The sequence below is a fragment of the Geospiza fortis genome, unplaced genomic scaffold (assembly GCF_000277835.1).
Source record: "Geospiza fortis unplaced genomic scaffold, GeoFor_1.0 scaffold992, whole genome shotgun sequence".
Classification (NCBI taxonomy): Eukaryota; Metazoa; Chordata; class Aves; order Passeriformes; family Thraupidae; genus Geospiza; species Geospiza fortis.
The window spans coordinates 197,881-198,830 of record NW_005054625.1 but is presented as its reverse complement, the minus strand read 5'-3'; the positions used below and the strand labels follow the sequence as shown (position 1 = coordinate 198,830).

The following is a 950-nucleotide window of genomic DNA, read 5'->3' as shown; positions in this document are numbered from 1 at the left end:
TGAATGGGGCGGGGGAGGACACGACCCCCATCCCTGTCCCCTCACCTGGGGCTGTGACTGTCACCCACGAGGGGGAGGGGACAGAAATGCCACTCGTGGGTTTGGGGGGTCAGTCCCGGGGGTGGGGGGACAGAGCTGGCACTCCGGAATGGTGCGGGGGGCTGGGGGCTGTCCTGGGGGACAGGGACAGTCCAGCAGCATCTGACGGGTCCCCAGTGGGGTGACCAAGAGCTGGCACCTGTCCCCCACCTGCCCCACCTTCACCTGCTGCCCTGGGCACACAGGGAATTGGGGTGGGGGGTCCTCCACAGCTGGGGACCCCCACACATGGGGGTGACCCCATCCGAACCCCCCAGCCGGGCAGAGCCAGGAGCAGCTGGGATGGGGGACCGGGATGTGACCTCCACATGGGGCGGGTTCTGCCCCCCCTGTACCCTTGATCACCCCAGTCTGTGCTTCCACACGTGCCACCGAGGCTGCCACGAGGGAGGAGCCCCCAAAGAGGGGGACACTCGGTGTTGGGGTCCCCCCTGCCATGGGGACAGAGTCCAGCACATCACTGTCACCTCAGGCCAGGCCACTGCTGGGAGTCCCGCATGGCCGAGTCCGCTCAGCTCCTCAAGCCGCGCTGCCCCCGTGCCCTCTGCCACGCCTGAGCCCCGCAGGACACCGGAAGGTCCCCGGAGGGTCCCCGCAGTGTCCCCGCAGTGCCCGGGATCCCTGGGCCCCATGGGGGGATATATCCCATGAGCCTCTACAGAGCCTACATGGGGGGATATATCCCATGAGCCGCTGTAGAGCATTAATGGGGGGATATATCCCATGATCCTCCCGCTCGGGGGACTATATCCCATCACCTCCCGCGGCCAGCGGGGGCGGTATATCCCATAGTGCCCCGCGACGCCCCCATCTCCGGGGCGGGCCGGAAGCGGCCGGGCCGGGCGGCGATG

At 68.3% G+C, this 950-nt stretch overlaps 1 protein-coding gene across 1 annotated transcript in view; it reads left to right on the top strand.

The window, feature by feature from the left end:
• The first annotated feature begins 596 nt into the window (after positions 1 to 596).
• PGAP3 (post-GPI attachment to proteins phospholipase 3) overlaps positions 597 to 950 on the top strand; it is a 5,777-nt gene continuing 5,423 nt past the window's right edge. The window contains 1 exon segment of the mRNA XM_014311002.1: positions 597 to 636. Within this exon segment, the coding sequence (XP_014166477.1) occupies positions 597 to 636 (40 nt within the window).